The sequence below is a fragment of the Stegostoma tigrinum genome, chromosome 1 (assembly GCF_030684315.1).
Source record: "Stegostoma tigrinum isolate sSteTig4 chromosome 1, sSteTig4.hap1, whole genome shotgun sequence".
Classification (NCBI taxonomy): Eukaryota; Metazoa; Chordata; class Chondrichthyes; order Orectolobiformes; family Stegostomatidae; genus Stegostoma; species Stegostoma tigrinum.
The window spans coordinates 14534927-14551606 of NC_081354.1; the positions used below are offsets into that span (position 1 = coordinate 14534927).

General features: G+C 41.9%; 1 protein-coding gene across 9 annotated transcripts in view; it reads right to left on the bottom strand.

Moving 5' to 3' along the window:
- LOC125456780 (chondroitin sulfate N-acetylgalactosaminyltransferase 1-like) overlaps positions 1-16680 on the bottom strand; it is a 263481-nt gene that overhangs the window by 100122 nt on the left and 146679 nt on the right. For 5 of the 9 annotated variants that reach the window (XM_059653623.1, XM_059653552.1, XM_059653586.1 and 2 more), the window contains 2 exons: positions 7277-7390; positions 569-1344 (listed from right to left, as the gene is read on the bottom strand). In XM_059653623.1, the coding sequence (XP_059509606.1) occupies positions 569-1211 (643 nt within the window). In that variant the 5' untranslated portion in view covers positions 1212-1344; positions 7277-7390. Of the gene's footprint in view, positions 1-568; positions 1345-2449; positions 2476-7276; positions 7391-16680 lie in introns of all 9 variants that reach the window. The other 4 variants (XM_048540207.2, XM_059653697.1, XM_059653716.1 and 1 more) reach the window with 2 other exon arrangements.

A 16680-nucleotide genomic window follows, 5' to 3' on the forward strand; every position in this document is an offset into this window, starting at 1 on the left:
GCACTACCACAAGATCCTGTAACATCTGCAATACACCAGAGAGTGTGGCATCTGAAGTATAATGGGTGATGTGCAATTGAAATAAATGTGGGATTTAAACTGCACAAGAGACTCATGAGAAATGGAACTGTATTTTAAGTGTCAAGAAAGTTATGTTATGACAATATAAGTACAAAAGCAAAATACTATGGATGCTGGAAATACTCAGCATGCAATGATGCTGCTCCTACTCACCACAAAATATCTCAATTATAGAAGGTTATCCATTATTGCACAACCATGACATGTCCACGTTCTAAACTGTTGAACTTCTTTCGGGATTTACCAAATCATGAGCAGTTTCATCCTGCGGGTTAGCAACCATGACAAACGAGATCAACACCAGCTTCATATCACAAGGGATGTTTAAACCAAAAAGAGGGTATGGGGGCTGGGAGATGGGGACTTTTCAATCCCACTGGTGAGGTACAACGACAGATCCAGGATCTGGAAGGACAGCGTCCCTGGACACATCAAGCTGAAAGAGAAAGTCTACTGTTTGGTAGAACTGTAAAAGTGACACACCAACCTTCAACAAAGTCAGCAGCTGCATGCATGCGCTGATTTGTCGCTCCTTCATCTTCAGGGGTGTTCAGAAATTCTAGTGCAACCTCAATAGCTTCCACCAGCTCGTCTCGTTTATCCTTTCGGACTGGTTTCTCCTCAGGGTGCCGCGTCAGGCCCATTTCCAGCTGGTACACTTTCTGTAAAGTGAAGCTCTCGAACGGTATCACTGAATATTCCGTGGGCAGTCTGACTGCAGAGTAGACTTCTGCTTTGTCAATCTGAGAGTGCAGAAATTCAAGCAGACCTGCTGGTGTCTTTTCCGGGCTGCTCCGGTCAACATGAACTCCGAGCGAGTCACCATAGTGATCCTGTGCAGCCTTCAGCTGCTCGCTGCGTTCCTGCAGTTCCTCCTTCAGTTGCGCAATTTGTCTCTTTAAACTGGTGATGTAATTACGGTGTTGCTGCTCACGTTCCTCAAGCAGCACCTGCAAATTATCCTTACCAGTTGTGCCACCCACCCTCGGCAGTATGGGCTGGCCATCTTCCACCTTTGGAGTGCATGCCAACATGTACAACAAGGAAACTATGCAACACAGTAGAACCAATACCATAGCGAGTCGCCAAATCCATGTTGGCATTCCTCTCCGCATCATTCTTAACCACATCTAGCCTATCTGGAGTGCCAGTCTGGTTAATCAGTCCAGATCGATTTGACAGTGACACCATCACTCCCTGAACTAAGTGGTTCAGTTCTTGCAATTCTCCACATTTCCAGCGAGGGTCTTCCTCTGACGAACACTGGAAGGACAGAGACAAAAAAAAATCAGCACCGACTGCACGTCTCGAAACGTTCCCTCATTTAAGTACAACACATTTTGTTCTCTTTCTACAAAAAGAATGTTTATTGCTTTTCTGTGGTCAGTATGTCCACCAGACCAGAGTTTTATTAATGCAAACTTGTTTATAATGCTGAAGAAAAACTGTTTTGAGATCCTCTTAAGTGGACATAAATCCACTTGTGTTGCCTTCACATCTTAGTTCTGGATTTCCCCTGCAGAGGGAATGGTTTCCACCCTATTGAGTGTCTTAATTATTTTAAGCACCTCAACCAAGTATGTTCTAGATATTCTAAGCACCAGGGAACATAAAGCAGCTCTATACAACACTTTCTCCTAGTTTAACCCTTTAAGCTCTTGCATCCTTCTGTGCAGTAGATCAGACAAAGGGGCTCAATCTTTTATCTGGACCACTAGTTGTTTAGAAAGCAAAGAAAACAAAACAAAGCTCCCCACATACTAAGTGAAAAAGCTGGAATTGTGTATAACCATTGCACGAATGATTACTCAGAAGTCTCATTCTCAGTCTTTCTCTTCAGTTGAACTTCCAAATAAGCTTTTCTAAGTATGGCACGTCGCTACAGCTGTTGAGAATTAAGATTGATGGAATTGAAATCTCTTCACAGTCAGTGACACTCTTCATGACGGGTTATGGAGTCCTCAAACAAGGTGAGAAGTGTTGCTTGCAGTACTTAGAAGCTATCAAAATAAATTAATATAATTTCATCTGCAAACTTTTGCACTATTTTCTTCTTAGCCTATCAGCCCATTCGTTTGACACCTTCTTTACATGAGGAAGATACATCCTTGTACTGTCTGCTGGCTGCTATTCAATTTCCACATTGTACCTCTGCAAAGTTTTAAAGGAGGCATCATAGTGTGTAAAGACTTTTTAAAACTTCATTTATAAGGTACCGTCTCTAGTCATTCTTCTGCCATACAGAGTCAGGGGATGGACACAAGAATATTTACTTTAACTTTCAATGGCAGTCGTTACCAAGTCCCTCAGGTCCTGATATTTATATTAGGCCAAACATGGCTACACTTATTCCTATCAAGCAACAAACCTCGTGTTGTCTATTTTGCATGTAATCTGATGGGTTTTAAAAATTCATTCATGGATTGAAGGCCTCACTGGTTAGCTCAGCATTTGTCACCCATCTGAAAGGGCAGTTCTGAGTCAACCACATTGCTGAGAGTCTGGAGTCATGTGTAGTGCAGACCAGCTAAGGATGAGTTTCCTTCCATAAAGGACATGAGTAAACCAGATGGATTTTTCGACAACGGTTTCACGGTCATCATCGGACTCTTAATTCCAGATTTTTATTGAATCCCGGGTCCCCAGAACATTACCTGGGTCACTGCACCAACAGTCCTGTGTTAATACCAGGGCTATCACCTCCCTTTTATCAACTTATTCTTTCTCCTTTACCCCTAATACTGAAGAAACTCAAGAGGAAACAATGCAAAAATAAAGGAGGGTTTGCAGCACAGTAGCTCAGTGGTTAAGGACCGAGGTTCAATTCCACAGCGCCAGGGACCGAGGTTCAATTCCACCCTCGGGCTACTGTCTGTGTGGAGTTTGCACAATCTCCCCATTTGTGTGTGGATTTCCTCCGGATGTTTTGCTTTCCTCTCAGAGTCCAAAGATATCCAGGTTAGGCTGACTGGCCATGCTAAATTGCCTGTAGCATCCAGGGACATGCAGGCTAGGTGGAGTTAGCCATGGGAAACGCAGGATTACAGGGATTGTACCTATCTGGGTGCAATGCTCTTTGAGGGTCAGTGTGAACTCAATGGGCCAAATAGCCAGCTTCCACGATGCAGGGAGTCAACAATACTATTGAGTTCTACGAATCCTTACCCATTACTATATACTGACGAAGGTGCCAAATACCAGAAGATACGGGGAGTCATCACCTGGGACATGTTTGTAGCTATGCGAACCTGACCCCGCCAAAACAAGGGAAAAAAACATCCAGAAGACCTAAAATAAAACTTTTCAGAAATTCAAGCAGTGAGAGAGTTTATACTTTAAGACCATCACAGGAGATACAATGGTCAGGCTGCAGCCGAAATGAAATTACTGACAGAAAGAGTAGCCGCTGCAGAAGTGAAAAGGCAAGCCTTGCACTCTAACTGCGGAACTTCATTCAGTAGCTAGCAAGAAGCACAGAGTGTAGGGAAGGAGAGAAAGCACAGCTACTTTCTGAAAATACTGAGGTTTTAATGAAGGAGGATCTGTAAGTAGCAGGCTTCAAGAGGTAATTTTAATTTACAGGAGCAGGAATCATTAATTGAATCACAGTTTTGACAGGAACATTTGTAAAGGCCATAGCCAGAAAAGTTTATGAATAAAGTTGTGATTAAGAAAGTACTTATTAAGGTAGACCATAAAATAAAGGAAAATGGCCGCTTTTTCTGGGAAGAGAGGCGAGAAAATACCATCTTGGCTGCTACAAAACCCAAAAAGAAGCTTTTAGCCACCATGTGATCATCATCAAAAAGGTAGGAATTCCCAGTCGGCCTTACATGGATATGGTATACAAAGAAACAAATTCAGAAAGCTTCCAAGCTGTCAGTTACTGCAGAAAAGCCAGTAACGTGGTTCAAAACAGCATTGCCACAGTCCTACGAGACTATAGGGCGGCTGCCTTACTGCAGAGAGTTGACTCGTGGTGGTTTAACCCGACAGTCACCACACACAGGCAAGTGGAAAGGTTGAGAAGGAGAATCCTTCAGGCTACTCTCAGTCAGTGTGGGAATTGAATTCACGCTGATAGTATCATTCTATATTGCAAACCATCCATTCAGCAAACTGAGCTCATCAATCCCAATTTACAATGTTATTGAAATAATTCAAGGCAGTATTCCAGAAACAGAGTTTTCTAACACTGGCTAACAAAAAATTTATCCAGAGTCTAGCAAATTCTTTACTCATTAATTTAAAGCAGCACTGCTGATACAGGAATACAAGTTTAAACAAACAGAGGTTAAAGTATAGCAGATTTAATATCAAAATTATACAGATTTAAAATACCTTTACAGCAATAGAGTTAATCAGGACATTGAGGAGAAATTCAGATTCAAAGTCTAAGACAGACTGTACAGAACTCAAGTTTGGAGTTATTTTAAGACAGTTCAAGATACAATGATTAATAATAAGGAAATGCCAAGTCAAAAGCTGAGCAGGTAATGCGCTTTAATATTGAATTGGGTCCACTTATGGACAATGACATTGACAGACAAAAATATAAAGAGTAAAAGACACAGATTTTGATTATTACTTCAATTTATGACCGAGTAAAATCCTTGAATGAGCAAGATTGAACAAAGTTCACAAATCCAGAAGAATGCATTGATAATTCCATAAACGTCCCCTGCAGATTAGTGGAAAACTGTTATTATGAAGCTGAGAATTCAGAACTCTTAAGAGACAGAACTATTGCTGGAATTCTTGAATGAAACTCGGTCAGATTTTTTGAAGACCGATGTTATTTTTAAGTTTGGAGAAACCTATTCAAATCATGCTGTAAGCAGAAAGCAGAAAGATTGTTTGAAGGATCCTGAAAGGAGATCAATACCACCTCAAAACAGCAACAGAGTATATTAACTTCATACATTGTGGACACCCTGGACAGACACGTGACAAGCTGACACAGAATAGCATTTACAGAGGGGCAATAGAAGTTTAAGTTTAGACATTGACCAGCCATCACTAGAGAATGCTACAATTGCAAGACTATATGTCAGCTTTAGAAGACATGCTGACGTCTTTCACTGTTTCAGAACTGAGGAAATACTGGTGGTCACACGTGCAAAATGGCTTACGTTATAGAACATATATCACCACTTGAAAAGATAACTTCATTTGATGAGATACCTCCATTGGAGAACATATTCGAGGTGTTCCTAAGGGAACCAGTTAATCCTGACAAGTCAGAAAAGATAGAATTTGTCTGGGTCAATAGATGTCCTGTTGCTCAATGCAAGAGCAACTGTTATAGTCCTACCAGGCTGGTTACCATGCCTGAAGATTCAGGAGTTACATTTTGGAGAGAAGACTCCACAGGGTAGGTGGAATAGTTAACAAAAGCACAGAAATGCTTCAATTTTACGCTAAATAATAACACACAAGTTAAAATGTGTATGCTGCTTGCAATTATCTAATTCACCTTTGAGCTCCCCTGCATGTCTCAACCTCAACTTCATCAGAAGAGTGGGAGGAGATGAACAGCCTCCCAGAGAATGAAAGGTACCAGAAACAAACAACTATCAGCACACTGGCCCATGAATAGACCATTCTTGACCAGTCAAAGGGCAGCCAGTAGAAGATATGACTGGGATCCCTAGCTTCATGGGAGAAACAAAACCGAAGAAACAATTAAGTGAAATCTGCCATGGTGGGATTCCAACCCAGGTCCCCGGATTAGCAGTCCGGTGATAATACCATAAAGGAACTAATAACCATTGTCAACAGAGAGGAAGTTACAGACTTCACGAAACTTTAAAACTGGACAGTCAACACCAATGACAGAGACTGTGCTTAGAAAACACCAATCTTTCAGTAACATGACAGAGACCAAACAACTTATTTCAACAATCAAACAACCACAATGAGTGACTGGAGATATACAAGCTGATTCACAACTCAAGGGAGATATGCTACGCAAGATTCCACGGGAACTAGACCAATTGGCAAGACAAAGAAGAACAACAACCTGGCAACTACTTGAGTCAGCAAAGGACAGTTCCCTCTGAAGGAAATTTCAGGTGATCAAGGTGCCTCCAGATAAAATAACAAACTAATGGCAACGTCTACGAGGAACGACGTTCTCTGCAAAGGATAGGAAAGATATAAAAAGAGATCCTTCGGAAATCTGATGCACAGTTCAGCACCAGGATCAACAGTCCTCAAGCCAGAGACCTATCATTTCCCCAAAGCCAAAGAGGGTAATGCGTAAGCTGTTCCAACTGACAGCATTTATGAAGTCAGAGGCTTGGGGGAATGGGATAGTGCCAAGTGCAATCTAGTTCATTGACATAATTGTATAATGGGAAAATTGGGGAGTTCGTGTTTGGGAGAAGGCATATAAAGGTAATGATTCTAAAAGGGTTAATGCTCATAAAATTGGTGCCACCCATTTTACTGATATCACACAGTCTGTAGGTGGAGACAAGGAGTTCTACTTTAAATTTTGGAGGGAGCTAAAGTACCTGTACCAGTTCCCAAAGTTCCTATTAATTATGTCTGACCAAATGTAGTTTTAAAGATTCTGATCATACAACAAACCTTCTTGTCATCTAAGGAAAGCACCTCTTCTACAGATACTGTTAAGCATTATAACATTTATCACCAATCATTACACAGGTCCAAAACAAAGCAAATACATGAATAGGATTGGTGGCACCAAATCACTTCAAGTAACTCTTATCCAATACAACATTAGGGGAAGGCAATGGCCTAGTGGTATTATCACTGGACTGTTAATCTAGAGACCCAGAGCATGTTCTGGGGAGAGATACTAGGAACTGCTGATGCTGGAGAATCTGAGATAACACGGTGTGAAGCTGGATGAATGCGGCAGGCCAAGTAGCATCAGAGGAGCAGGATAGCTGACGCTTTGAGTCGAGGCCATAAGAGTCAAATTTTATTTTCAAATTTTCTTTCTCTTGACGAAGCTTTCCTGCTCTGCTGATACTGCTTGGCCGGTGTTCATCCAGCTTCACACTGTGTTATCTCATGTTCTGGGGACCTGGGTTCAAATCCCATCACAGCAGATGGTGGAGTTTGAATTCAGAATCTAATGATGACTGTGAATTCATTGTCAATTGTTGGAAAAACGCATCCGGTTCACTAATGTCCTTTAAGGAAGGAAAACTGCCATCCTTACCTGGTCTGGCCTACATGTGACTCCAGACCCACAGCAACGTGGTTAATGCTTCACTGCCCTCTGGGCAATTAGGGATGGGCAATAAATGCTGCCTAGCCAACGAGGTCCCTCATCCTGTGAATGAACAAAGAAGAAACATGTACTGCCAGAAGTAGTAAATATCATAAGGTGACAGCAATAGTTATCTGGGAAAATATTCCAAACATCCTATTTCATGTTGCGAACACAATTGACTACCTTTATGTCTGTGCCAATAATTACTAACAGAACATGTTGCCCACAGTGAGCATATTTACTGATGAGATTTCACTGTACCTGCTGCAGAACAAAAATTGTTTGATGTGAAATGGGACTTCCATTTCAGCAACCTCTGTCAGAAGCCTATGTGTCAATGTGGCAACTCACAAATAGCAAACGGAAATGTTAAACACAAGAAAATATAAAAAGTCAATTCAAAATCTTCAATAAAAAGTACATGGTCAAAACACAATGGCCACTGCATACTGAAAAAAACAGACCAACTTAGTTTAGAAAGCTTATTTGCCAACACAATTAATAACATTCTCTGTTTTCTCAGCTAGTCACATAAATGTACACAGTTAGCCAAAGTAGACATCGGTAGTGTGCTGTAGTAATTGATGTGGAGGTACAGGTGTTTGTCTGGGGTGGAATAAAACCAGTCTGACTCCAAAGCAAAACACAAACACATTCCAAACAAGGTCTCACACCTAACATGCATTGTCTGACCTAAAATATCACCTCTTCTTTACATTGATAAAACCTTTATTTCTCTCAGGACTGTAACTTCAGAGGAGTTCAGGGATTTACATATACACATTAATCAACTAAAACTTTAACTGATTAAAGATTTAACAGCATCTTAGGTTTGTTTAATACATCCTCATCAGTGGTGTGACCCTTTGATCTTTTACTTACAAATTCTGTATCAGATACTACCTCTCTCTCTAACATCTGAAGATGAAGTAAGCCTCCAAAAGCTTGTGTTTTCAAGTAAACCTGTTGGACTGTAACCCTGTATCGTGTGATTTCTGACCTATAGCAATTGTAACCTTTCATCATCTTCAGGAATTATTTGTAATGTTTCACATACAAAAAAAAGCAATGATTCATTATGAAGACCTGAACTGTCATAACACCAGCTCTCTCGTGCAGTTTCCCAGTGGACAGGTTATACTAGAACGTGTCAGCTGAAGTGTGACATTACAAAAATACGCCATTTATGAGAAGTGCGACATTTACAGGAAGCCTATCACAAAATAAACAGCAACCTTCTGTTGCAATGGATTCATTTTTTAAAACTCAGAACATTGAATTATTCACTAAGTTCAAATAAACAACAGAAATACCACTGCAAAGTGCAAATACATTGCTTAAAAGATTACATTTATTAATAGTTTCAAATAAATAAATTCTGAACTCAGGATAGATTTATTACTGATATCCTACATGTTGACATATTATCAGTGATTTATCTTTGAGCCAAATGCCTTGCCATGAACAGCTAATGTGCACCACAACATTTCTTGAAATAGCATCTCTACTTTCAAGACTTGGTCTTGACCTACAATCCTCACTATCACCACCTTAACCATTCTTAGTCTCTAACCTTCAAATTTACTGTGCTCCTTTACTCTCTAAAACTACTCTTCTGATATAGACTGTTACTCTTAACTATGCCAGATCATGCACCATCACTTCTTCAATGCAGTTACCACAAATAAAACTATCTCTGATCACCTCATTAAAATATTTCCCATTCCTCACTGGTACCCCTTATCACCCTAAACCTACCTTCTACACTATCCACTCTTGGGAGGAAAAAAGGATCACTCTCCAATGAATATCACAACCCATATTTTCCAGCTTTTGGCCCATGATTCATGCTTGCATCTCTGTATCTGCTGATCTTCTCAGTCATACTCTTGCCTGCATTTTTGGCGGTCACTTTCTCAATGAAACCATTTCTCCTGCTTGGCACAGTCATTCTCCAGAACACCATTCATCTCTACTCTCTCAGTCAACATGTTTGGACATCTATGGCAGAAAATTGGTTCAACAGACCATTGCCCAGGTCTGGGACGAAAACAGAAGTTGCTGGAAAAGCTCAGCTGGTCTGGCAACATCTGTCAAGAAAATAAAAACAGAGTTAATGTTTCGGGTCCAGTGACCTTTCCTCAGAACAGTTCAGACATAGGGTCAGCAGACCCGAAACATTAACTCTAATTTTTTTCTTCACAGATGCTGCCAGAGCAGCTGAGCTTTTCCAGCAACTTCTGTTTTTGTTCCTGATTTACAGCATCCACAGTTCTTTTGGTTTTTAATCACCCAGATCTGGTCCAGCTCTGCTTTGATAAAAAGTCCACAATCCAAAGATAATCTTAAATGCCAAAAATAATCTCCCAGTTTCTGTTCATCATACAACATCATAAGTAACCCGCCTGAGCTCTCCCACGCTCACCTTCAATAACATGAAAAAAAGAGTTGATGCACTTTCTTATCAGAAATTAGTACTATTATTTAGTTCTCCTTCCCCTGGTCCACTAGGCCAAAGTTCTGTTAATGATGCCTACTGTCCTATTTGTGAGTTCACATCTTTCCTGAGCTTCCATCCCATCTCCAATGTGAACATGTCTTGTCTTTAAGACGCTCCTCCTGTTCCTTTGACCCTATTTCCAAAGTGCAGGCCAGCCAACTTTCCTTCCCAGCTCCCGATCTCAACAAAACTTTTAAATGATTCCCATTCATCACGTTTTGTCCCCTACCTTTCAAATCTGCAGTGACCACCCACACCAGTTCAAAATGACACAAACTTAACCTCTCTGATCTTGCAAATTATCACTGCACCTCCTGATGTGAAGTACCACCATGAAACGTTGTGGCATGACATATTGATGATCCAAACTATCGCGCTGTGATGCTTATGGTAGCTCCCATAACAAAATGATGAGACACGTTGCACAGTTCTAAAGAAAGCAGCAATTTTTTTTAGTGCAGCACCTGGTAAAGGGAAAGTTAGCACAGTTTTACTGGGCCATAGGGCTGCTCTCTCAACAGACAGAGCTGACTGATGGTGACTTAAACAAAGGGGCACCATGCCATTGGGAAAGGGGAGAAGTTAAGACGAAGAGTAACCTTGGTTAGCACAGGAACTGAACTTACACTATCGGGGTCCCAGACCAGCCGCCCAACCAAATGAACTTACCAACCCCCAGCATTTGGTATCTACATTAACAATCATAGCCTCTTGTACGTCTGGGCTCAAGCTGATCAATTCATACATATTGCAGAATGTTTCCTTCAGTGTGTCATACTGCAAGAGAACTAAGCTCAATAAGGTGTAAACCAGAGTATTATCGATAATTTTTAATTACTCTGTTCAAGCACATTATAACAAACCTCTGGAGAAAATTGGACTTAAACCTGCCCCTAAGAATCCTAGAATCCCTAGAGTGTGGAAGAAGGCCATTTGGCCTATCGAATCAACACTGACACTCCAAAGAGTATAAAACTATCCTACGCTATCCCTGTGACCAAGCATTTCCCTTGGATAATCTACCTAACCTACATAACCCTGGGCACTACCAGCCATTTATCATGACCAATTCACCTAACCTGCACATCTTTAGACTATGGGTGGAAACCCACACTGATACGGGGAGAATGTACAAACTCCACACAAACAGTTGCCCTAGGCTGGAATCAAATCTGGGACCCTGGCGCTGTGGGGCAGCAGTGTTAACCACTGAGCCACATTGCCTCTTGGCCCAGATGTAGGGGCACCACTCCTACACCACCACTGGCAATTGGCAGTAAAGATTTCAGTTATCGAAGGCTGGAAGTGCATTGCTAAGCCTCTTCACCTCTTTACCAGTCTCTTCTCCTTTAAGATCCTCATTAACTCCAATCTCTTCAACCATGAGACTGCTTCATCCCCTCTGACCAGGTGTCAGATTTTTACCAACAACATTCTTGTTAAAGTGCCTCGCTGTACTTTACTATATTAAAAGGTGCTATGTAAATGCAAGTTGTTACAGTTGATGAGCTGTACTTTAATTAGATAACAAATGGATCTTAGTGCCGAATGTGAAACGTTTCTTTCAAACAAAAATCACGCATCCCATTCTAACACCGATGATAACATTACTACTTCATAATGTTTATTTCATAATATTTGCATCATTCATTCATTGCAGACTAAACATGAAGAACGGAAAGAGAACATTACAGAATTACTGAAGCAGCTAACAAATATTTCTCTCAATAACAAAAATACTTAACAGTCAGAGCTCGGAAGCAGAACCTTCGGTCCCACCAGTCCACGCTCAACATACTACCAAACTAAACTGGTCCCACCTGCCTGCTCCTGGACCATAACCCTCCAAGCCCTTCTTATTCACATACTTATCCAAATGCTTATTAAACATTGCAACTGTGTCCGCATTCACCGCTTCCTCAGAAAGTTCATCCCACACACGAACCACCCTCTGTGTAATAAGCAGACTTCGTCAGATGGGACTCGGTGATATCATTCTCATGCCAGTCAGAGAATCACAGCTTCATGTTCCACTCCAAAGATCTGGAGTAGTGTGGAAGTGCAAAACTGTTTAAGGTGACAGAGGTTTTTAATTCAGGAATCCATCTCTCCTTTCAAATAGTAAGAGCTCTTACTCCACAATCTGGAGAATTGAAATGCTCCCCTGAACATCCTGGTCAATATATACTCTGCAACCAATCCCAATAAAATAGATTATATTTCATTTTGCTCATTGCTGTTTAATAGACCTTGCTATGCACAAGTGGATGTAAAGTCTCCCTGCATTTCATGAGTGGCTACACTTCAATAGTGCTTCATTGTTTGGGATAAAAAGGGATTGAGAACAATGGTGGTTAAATGCAAATGCTTTTTATTATTTAGTATAAGTACAGGATACAGAGTCACAGTAATTAGTTATTTGGGCAAACCATCAAGAATGGCAAAGATTCACATGTGTGTTGCGCTTTGGGACTTCTCCTTTTCTCTTTATTCTCTTGTGGGATGAAGGACTCACTAACAAGTACAACATTTGATGTCTGTCCTTAATTACCCTTGAATCACATTGGCTGCTTGGCATTTCAGACAGCAATTACAGATGTGGGTCTGGACTGCCATGCAAACAGGATTTGTGCCATGTAAACAGTTAAGGAAAGAAAACTTCCGAAAGAATATTAACATTAGACCAATCAATGGCAGATTCATGGCAATTTCAGATTTATTAATTCCCATGGGAGGTGATGGCCTAGTGATTATTTTTCTCTGCTGGACTGTTAATCCAGAGAACTAGATATGTTCTGGGGACCTCGGTTCAAATCCTGCTATGGCAGACGGTAGAATTTGAATTTAATAAATATCTGGAATTAAAAATCTAATGATGGCCATGAATCCTTTGTCGCTTATTAGAAAAACCCATCTAGTTCACTAATGTCCTTTAGGGAAGGAAACTGCCATCCTTACCTAGTCTGGCCTACATGTGACTCCAGACTCTCAGCAATGTCATTGACACTGAGCTACCCACTGGGCAATAAATGCTGCCTGGCCAGTGATGTCCTCATGCCATGAATGAGGAAAGGAAAAAAAAAATGCCCCGTGTGCCTGGACCTCCAGATTGCTAGTCCAGCAACATTACTTTATGCTGTCACTTCACCCTGAATGTAGAATCATACGTTATCGCTGAGCAGAGTTCCGCTCTCATTCAGTGAAGGAGACCATTTCTCCTGTTAAGTGGCAGGTCTTCCACAATTTTCCCATCATAAACCAGAGATCACCAATGCTCTGCTGCCTGTATCCAAATTCTCATCAGTTTTGGTTTACCTGTCAGCCCATGCCCACTGACCTACAAGTATTCCCCAGCAAAACGATACCTTGACTGTAAAATTGTTACTTTCAAATTCCACACCTTGGCCTCATCCTTGATCATCTCCAGTAGTAGTGTGTCCATGCCAGAAAAACTCCAAGTTATCTGCACTCATCTAACTGCTACCTCTTCAGCATTCATGGATTTAGTTGTTCCATTTCTCTGTGATCTCTTCTTCACCTTGTATTACTATTTTATGACACTCCTTACAACCAACCATTTCAAGCAAGCCGTTGTTCAACTGACCCAATATCTCCTCGACTGCGACTACATTTGCAGGTCAACCCTGGGTTGTCAAAGGACATCCAATTCCAGACTCCTCATATTAGAAAAAAGTGTAAAAAGAAAAGCTTTATTAAAATCAGCCATTTGTAACGTGTGCATCGTGGACCTAGAGGAACTCTCAAAAGGCAGCTCTCATCTCCACACCTGCCACCTCACTCGCTGGTGAGATTAGTAACGTGCAGGACGGCAGAGGGAGCAGAATGGTGAGCAGTAGGTTGAGTGGGGTTAGCAAATGAACCAGAAAACAGGTCAGTTGCAGGTGGTGAAGGAAGCTGCAGGCACAACAATCATACCTGTTGAACCAACCTCCGGCACTGTGGAGCGGGTGCATAATGATCTCGTCATGACACAGTGTGTCAGGTTCTTTCTGTTCCTTAATGTGATGTTTTCCTTTATAATGCTTTTGTGAAATGCATTGGGAACTTTTATCACCTTAAAGGCGGTGCATAAATATTGTTGCAGTTAATTTAATATTGTATGACCTTATACTGAGGATCAAAACCATTATTAGTTTGGTCAGTGCCATTGCAATTAATGCTTCAAACTGAAGCTATTACATCAAAATATCAGCAATGCCTCAAAGTATTTCCATGAATACGAGATGGAAATAAAAACAGCAAAGATTATTTATTTCATATAATACCCGAAATCATCCTAGACAGCCATCAGTCACTCAGCACCTTTTTAAACATCCACTTCCCTTTCAGTAATGCTGAAATCTATCTGGTCAAAAAACAAAGATTAGAACAAAAGGACTAAAAAATTTTAAAACTTAATTTCTCCATAATCAAAGCACTATGAAAAATTAAACTAAAAGCTGTCCAACTCAGATATTGTTTGAAGTAAGAACATAGAGTCAACTCCTCAGCCAGCCCATGACTGAAGCTTTTTTTTTGTTGCCAATATTTGACTACTCTACATTAAAGTCGGAGAGACCTTCGGTGTAAAAAGTGATTTTTTTAAAAAAGAGAGAGAGCAATGAAGAGAAGGCGATTGTGCACACTGTAATATGGTAAAATTGGAACTGGTCCACTTTGGTAGGAAGAATAGATGTATTCCTCAAAATGGAGATTGCAGAACTGGAAAGAACTGAGGAATCTGGGTGCCCTGGTGCAAGAATCACAAAGTTAGTATGCAGGTACAGCAAATATTTCAGAAAGAAACAGAGTGCTTTTAATATTTAATATTTAAACCATTTCAACTCCCCCTCCCATTCCTCAGATGACACGTCCATCCTGGGCCTCGTGCAGTGCCACAACGATGCCACCCGAAGGTTGCAGGAACAGAAACTCATATTCCGCTTGGGAAGCCTGCAGCCCAATGGTATCAATGTGGACTTCACAAGCTTCAAAATCTCCCATCCCCTCACCACATCCCAAAACCAACCCACATCATCCCCGCCTCCCTAACCTGTTCTTCCTCTCACCTCAAGCCCCACCCTCATCTCCTACCTACGAGCTTCATCCCGCCCCCTTGCCCTGTCTGTCCTCCCTGGACTGAGCTATCCCCTCCCCACCTACACTCACCTTTACTGGCTCCACCCCTGCCTCTTTGACCTGTCTGTCTCCTCTCCACCAATCTTCTTCTCTATCCATCTTCTATCCGCCTCCCCCTCTCTCCCTATTTATTTCAGAACCTTGTTCCACTCCCCCATTTCTGCAGAAGGGTCTACGCCTAAAACATCAGCTTTCCTGCTCTTCTGATGCTGCTTGGCCTGCTGTGTTCATCCAGCTCCACACTGCAGTTCCTACTATCTCTGTTTTTAATATTCCATTCCTCTTTTAATATACAATTGGGGTTATTTTTCTCGAGTTGTACACAACATTAGTGAGACGACATTTAAAGGTACTGTCTTTTGTTCTTCTCATTTCAGAAAGAATATCAGTGTTTTAGAAGCAGGTCAGGGAAAGCTCATTTAATCTATTCCTCGGATAAAGGGTTTATCTGATAAGGAAAGATAGAGTAGTTTGGGCCAGTGATGACTGGCGTTTAGAAGAATGAGGGGTAATCTAATGAAAACACAAGATCCTGAAAAAATCTGAAAAGCCAGACGCTGAACAGCTTCTCCCTGGTTAGGTGCAATTGGGACAAATTAATGAACCATTTAAAAAAAAAGTTCTCCTTCAGATGGAGATGAGGGGTTTTCTCAAACCCTCTTGAAAGGATTGCAGATCAATGAAATTCTCCCCCCAGAAGGCAGTGGAAGCAGGGTCATTAATACTTTTCAGGCAGAAGTAGATTGACTCCCTCGTCCATCAATTACCTAAGGGTGTGGGGAGTAGCTAAGAAAGTCAGCTGAGAGTAGCCATTCATCTTATTGAATGATGTAGCAGGCCTAGGGAGCCAAAATAACCAGTGTGCTCTTTTACACATAGAAATTCAATATGCTGTGTTAATAAAACGTGAGGCTGGATGAACACAGCAGGCCAAGCAGCATCCCAGGAGCACAAAAGCTGACGTTTCGGGCCTAGACCCTTCATCAGAGAGGGGGATGGGGAGAGGGAACTGGAATAAATAGGGAGAGAGGGGGAGGCGGACCGAAGAAGGAGAGTAAAGAAGATAGGTGGAGAGTATATAGGTGGGGAGGTAGGGAGGGGATAGGTCAGTCCAGGGAAGACGGACAGGTCAAGGAGGTGGGATGAGGTTAGTAGGTAGATGGGGGTGCGGCTTGGGGTGGGAGGAAGGGATGGGTGAGAGGAAGAACCGGTTAGGGAGGCAGAGACAGGTTGGACTGGTTTTGGGATGCAGTGGGTGGGGGGGGGGAAGAGCTGGGCTGGTTGTGTGGTGCAGTGGAGGGAGGGGACGAACTCGGCTGGTTTAGGGATGCGGTAGGGGAAGGGGAGATTTTGAAACTGGTGAAGTCCACATTGATACCATATGGCTGCAGGGTTCCCAGGCGGAATATGAGTTGCAGTTCCTGCAACCTTCGGGTGGCATCATTGTGGCAGTGCAGGAGGCCCATGATGGACATGTCATCGAGAGAATGGGAGGGGGAGTGGAAATGGTTTGCGACTGGGAGGTGCAGTTGTTTGTTGCGAACTGAGCGGAGGTGTTCTGCAAAGCGGTCCCCAAGCCTCCGCTTGGTTTCCCCAATGTAGAGGTAGCCGCACCAGGTACAGTGGATGCAGTATACCACATTGGCAGATGTGCAGGTGAACCTCTGCTTAATATGGAAAGTCATCTTGCGGCCTGGGATGGGGATGATGG